The sequence below is a fragment of the Sinocyclocheilus anshuiensis genome, unplaced genomic scaffold, assembly GCF_001515605.1.
Source record: "Sinocyclocheilus anshuiensis isolate Anshui unplaced genomic scaffold, SAMN03320099.WGS_v1.1 scaffold213, whole genome shotgun sequence".
Lineage (NCBI taxonomy): Eukaryota > Metazoa > Chordata > Actinopteri > Cypriniformes > Cyprinidae > Sinocyclocheilus > Sinocyclocheilus anshuiensis.
Genome location: NW_015540860.1, coordinates 1,229,542 through 1,235,289, shown reverse-complemented (window position 1 = coordinate 1,235,289; position 5,748 = coordinate 1,229,542). Strand labels below are relative to the sequence as shown.

General features: G+C 35.2%; 1 protein-coding gene across 1 annotated transcript in view; it reads left to right on the top strand.

Annotated features, from left to right (window-relative positions):
• LOC107687977 (anaphase-promoting complex subunit 5-like) overlaps positions 1–3,340 on the top strand; it is a 15,939-nt gene extending 12,599 nt beyond the window's left edge. The window contains exons 12-14 of the mRNA XM_016485498.1: positions 1,701–1,961; positions 2,095–2,356; positions 2,860–3,340. Of these exons, the coding sequence (XP_016340984.1) occupies positions 1,701–1,961; positions 2,095–2,356; positions 2,860–3,023 (687 nt within the window). The 3' untranslated portion in view covers positions 3,024–3,340. The remainder of the gene's footprint in view (positions 1–1,700; positions 1,962–2,094; positions 2,357–2,859) is intronic.
• The last annotated feature ends 2,408 nt before the right edge of the window (positions 3,341–5,748 follow it).

The window sequence follows — 5,748 nt, the reverse complement described above, 5'->3', positions numbered from 1 at the left end:
TGTGTGTGTGTGTGTGTGTGTGTGTGTGTGTGTGTGTAAATCAATGTATTGCTTGTACTGTCGTATAACATGTTAGACAGACTAAGTAAATAAAAAAAATTATATATATATATATATAATATATATTCCTTTCAATTATCAGTTATCACATGATTCCGTTTGCTCTTTTCTGTATCTTATCTTTTTCTCATAATTAGACATAGTGATTTTTGTGATATCTCACCTTCCTGAAACATAAAGAACAATGACACACTTCAGTCTCTCAGTTCAAAACACATATCAGTTTAGCCGAAAATACATTATTAAAGATAAAAAAATACAAACTTAAAGCTCAGCTCAGCATGTTTGATGGATCATTGGACTGATTCTAAAATATCAGAGCACAAAATATGATCATAACACATATAAATTGATTTAGATGTGAAACTGATTTACATTTATAAATAATCATTTAACCATTTATATGCTAATTTCATGGATTCGTCCATTGACCAATCATTTTATATTATATTGTTATATTATTTTTTCATTGTGGTTTAATTTTATGATTGTGAGGTTTCAAGGGATAATTGTCTTGTGGTTGTGTGGGCATTTACACAAAATATTTTAAATAGAAACAGTCACTGAAGAAGATGAATATGATGAACAAAGAATTAATTAAGTATATTCTTCCTTTCTCATACTTCTGTGTTAAGGTTGAGTCTCTTTAAATTAAAGAATGTTGATTGTGATTTTGAAAGTGTATCATGTTACTGAACTGAGGAGCAGCAGCTCTTGTGTTCAACCATTTCCAGCTCAATCACCGCAGCAGTAGAAAGAGCCGGAACCCTTCAGTTATACTTTACATTTTAGCCAGGTTTCAGTCAAGCAGAGGACATCAACACTACAATAAATTCTCCCCGCGCTGCAGTGTGTTGTGCAGCTTTGCCACACAGATTTGGATAGTTGGCTATAATAGATCAGGCGGTGTGCCAAAGGACCAAAGGCTCTGCCTCCGTACGGTTTGTGTCAAGCCATTCATTAATCTGGCTGTTCGATGAAGAGAAAGAGATAAAATGTAGTAGAAATAAACATGTTAAGAATCAATAGAAGTTATTATTATGTTACTATTATTATGAGTTTTTTTTAGGACTATTATTATGTTGTAATGTTTGGTTGACCAATCAGCGGAGAGGGGCGTTTCATTCCCGCCCACATGTAGAGATCGAATATTCAAGTTGCTTATTCATTTTCTATCCCTGAACGTAAAAACGAAAAATGAAGCCGGATTCCTAATTTTTCGTTTTGTTTGAACAATTGAAAAACGAAATATGTGCCGTTTTTTAATTTTTCAGATTTCAATATTAAATTAAAAAACGAATGATCGGAAGATACCCTGATTGAAAGTGATGCACGGGCTTCATCTTTTTTTTCTTCTTCTTTTCTCGGCGCCAGATTGTTGATGTCTTTTCAGCAAACATGAGGTGGGAAAGGTTTTGTGTTTTTTTTTTTTAATAAGGTGAGAGCAGGCGCGGATGCGGGAATGGCGCGTCACGTGTGCTTAGCCTTCACCACAAAATGCGTTTTATATATATATATATATTTTTTTTTTATTATTTTTTTTTATGTATATTTGTATGTTAATTTTAATATTAATATAGAACGAAAGTTTTTTTTTTAACGTCCCTGCATTTCGACGCGCCCACTATTCTGACCTGCAGAGAACCATACCTGAAGTTTTTCACCCGGATTTCTCCACATATTTCTCCTCCATCATGGAGGCTCTCGGGGGATACCCCACCAAACCATCTGCTTCTAGAGCAGGACTGATCAAGGTCTTAGTGAGTGTGGCCGTGTGCATGGGCTCACTGTACCTACTGCAGAGTAAACTGTCAAAGTCGCGAAAAGCCAAAGATTTCTACTCGTATGAAGTGAAGGACGCGAGAGGCAGGACCGCCTCACTGGAGAAGTATCGGGGGAAAGTAAGTTATGCAATCATAGGCACAAAAGTTTTCTTTTAAATGGTTTAACATAATTTGTGAGGCTTTTGAAAATGCATGACTGTACAGATGTGTCCCGTGCAGCGCTGTTTTCACTCGAGGTCTCTGATAATAGGTCTCTCTGGTTGTAAACATGGCGAGTGGAAGCGAGTTAACGGAGCAGAATTACCGGGCTCTGCAGGAGCTTCACCGAGAGCTCGGCACGTCTCATTTTAACGTGCTCGCCTTTCCCTGCTCGCAATACGGTGACACCGAATCAGGTACCAGCCGAGAAATCGAGGGTTTCGCCAAATCCTACTACGGTGTGACGTTCCCCATCTTCAGCAAGATCAAAATAATGGGGTCGGAGACGGAGCCCGCATTCAGGTTCATCACAGGTAGGTTTTACCTGAGAATAATCTTAATTCAGGAACTTTTTGCTAATAAAAATAACTTACATTTAAAAAAATGAATACCATGAGAACGATGTACACTCACACGAGTTTAAAACCCCAGGGCAGGCATATTTTTGTTTCTATATAAAGTTGTTTTATTCTTCAGAGCGGGAAAGGCGTCCCCTCATGGTCGCCGCCATTTTGACATCTTATGATCAGCTAGCTCCTACTAATAGTGAGTCATTAATAAGAAGAAAATTTACTTTATGTAACACAAGCCAGTGTTCAAGATATTTTACACACACATGAACATACATCTAAAAAAAATAAGCTAGCCAAACAATACAACAACAGCAGCCCGATGTGGGGTGTTAGATGATTGAGCACTCAAAAATGTTGTCCCAGACCCTGTTAATTCAGTCGACAGTAAAGATAATCATAACAACCTCTGGGATAACTAAATGAAATATTGATATCTATATATATTGTTTTTTGAAAATTTCTAGATTCAATACAGAGAATCCCAAAATGGAATTTCTGGAAGTTTCTTGTGAGTCCTGAGGGCCAGGTGGTGCGTTTCTGGAAGCCGGAGGAGCCCATAGATGAAATCCGAAAGGAAGCCACAGCGCTTGTGCGGAATATCATATTGAAGAAGAGACAGGAACTATGATGTGCACAAACTCCTTTAGAGACTCAGTCATTGTGCACCTTTAAGTGTGTATAGATCTTCTGTGTTATTTTGGTAAATGTGAATGAAACTGGCATAAGATTCATCAGTAAGGCCTGTCTTTGTGTGCTTGTATGTGTGTGTTAACGTTAATAAATAATTTGAATTTTTGTGAAAGGAAATGTGATTTTGAAAAACAATATACCTTTTAAAATGTCTTTTAACAATCAAACTGGAATATTTAAAGATGCAACCCTGCAAATGTTTCAAACCACTTTTCTGGCATGTGACAAGAAAACCACTGAACAATCAAGATTGTAATTGTACAGGTGCATCTCAATAAATTAGAATGTCATGGAAAAGTTCATTTATTTCAGTAATTCAACTCAAATTGTGAAACTCGTGTATTAAATAAATTCAATGCACACAGACTGAAGTAGTTTAAGTCTTTGGTTCTTTTAATTGTGATGATTTTGGCTCACATTTAACAAAAACCCACCAATTCACTATCTCAACGAATTGGTGGGTTTTTGTTAAATGTGAGCCAAAATCATCACAATTAAAAGAACCAAAGACTTAAACTACTTCAGTCTGTGTGCACTGAATTTATTTAATACACGAGTTTCACAATTTGAGTTGAATTACTGAAAGAAATGAACTTTTCCACGACATTCTAATTTATTGAGATGCACTTGTATATGTTACTCTATTGGATTAAACGAAAAGTATTGCAGATTAATGCATATTCAGTTACACTAGCACATACAGAATTCAGATTAGCATGGGATATAAGTAATGTTATTTCTTAAAAGTATTACTTTGTCTTGCCTGTTAAGCAATGTTTACTTGACAACTGTTGTTGAATAAAAATTATGATCAATGGCTTAACATGTGAAGTAGCATATTTTTTAGCATTTGAAGAATGAGACTATCACAAAGATACACAAGTGCACTGTTGTTTTGGAGCATATGCAACAATTTCAGCGAAAAACTGGACCAGTACTTATGTGAGCGCCCATTCAGCCTGCAGGTCTGGTCTGTATGTTTGTATAATAATAATAAAAAGCCTAGACACTATTTAAGAAAAGCTGAATTGGCACTGATGTTTTATTTAAACACTTTTCTTTTAGTTTATGAAAACTACAATGCCAAACATCCATATGGATCATGGAGGACCAAACCTCAGTCTTAATGATAATGGCAATTATTTGTTGTTTTGTTAAAAAAAAAATATATATATTTTTGTCTATGTCCACTAGATTCAATTCAAGTTTATTTGTACAGCGTTTTTCACGATACAAATCATTGCAAAACAACTTTACAGCAAATTAAGTATCTACATTATTTTGTAGTAATTTATCAGTGGTGACATGTCAGTCAATGTACATATGGCAGAAATGTACGGAAAAATCAATTAAAGGCGTAATCAAACAGACGATGAACACTATTAACAGCAATTATTATATGATGCAATCAAACTTATAGCAAAATGTGGTACTTCTGTATGTTGTTTCAGGGTTGGCATCATCTGAGGTCCTCTGAGGGGTTGGCATAATCTCTTCTCAGGTGTTCTGGATCCCGACTGAAGCTTGTGTAAATCCAGCCTGGTCTCATGTTTATACGTAGGTATTAATACGTAACATTTACAAGCACAAAACGTACTTTTGTACGTGTTTATTAATGCTAAAACGTACAATTTAGACGTATTTCAACGTTTAAAACGTACAAATCGCTACGTATTTTTAGCTAAAAAACGTAAAAATAGTTACGTATCTTTTATATCATTAAGATATTCGTATCAATGCATTTTTATAATTTTATCAATAAGCGATTTGAATTTTTAAAAAGCACAGGCTTAAATTCAATTCAATTCAAGTTTATTTGTACAGCGTTTTTCACGATACAAATCATTGCAAAACAACTTTACAGCAAATTAAGTATCTACATTATTTTGTAGTAATTTATCAGTGGTGACATGTCAGTCAATGTACATATGGCAGAAATGTACGGAAAAATCAATTAAAGGCGTAATCAAACAGACGATGAACACTATTAACAGCAATTATTATATGATGCAATCAAACTTATAGCAAAATGTGGTAGTTCTGTATGTTGTTTCAGGGTTGGCATCATCTGAGGTCCTCTGAGGGGTTGGCATCATCTCTTCTCAGGTGTTCTGGATCCAGACCACCTGAGAAGAGATGATGCCATCAATAAGCGATTTAGATTTTTAGACCCCTTAACCTACCCCCAAACCTAAACCTACCCATTTTATAGCGAATATAAAAGGATATAAAACGCAAATGACCGAAATATACAGGAAAATAACCATTTTAGTAACAATGTAGTATTAAAAAAAAAAAAAATGATAGTCGCTAATTCCACTACCTATAAGCCTAAACATTTCTGTAAAGTATAAGAAAAACATGACAGACAGATGCAATTTCAATCATTTATTTATTGCAAAAATCTGTACAGTATAAGAAAAACATGACAGACAGATAAATGCAATTACAATCCTTTATTTATTGCAAAAATGTCAAAAGCAGTACCAAAAGTAATCCAAATAATGATGCGTTGCACCCGCAGTCCTCTCTAGCAGATTACAGTAGGTTTGTGTGATCCAGAGCAGCATTCATGTTGTTAATCTCTGAAAATATTATCCAGATCATTTTCCCGATCCACTCCGTGAACTCGTGAAGGCGCGCGCGCGCATCATTCAAACAGA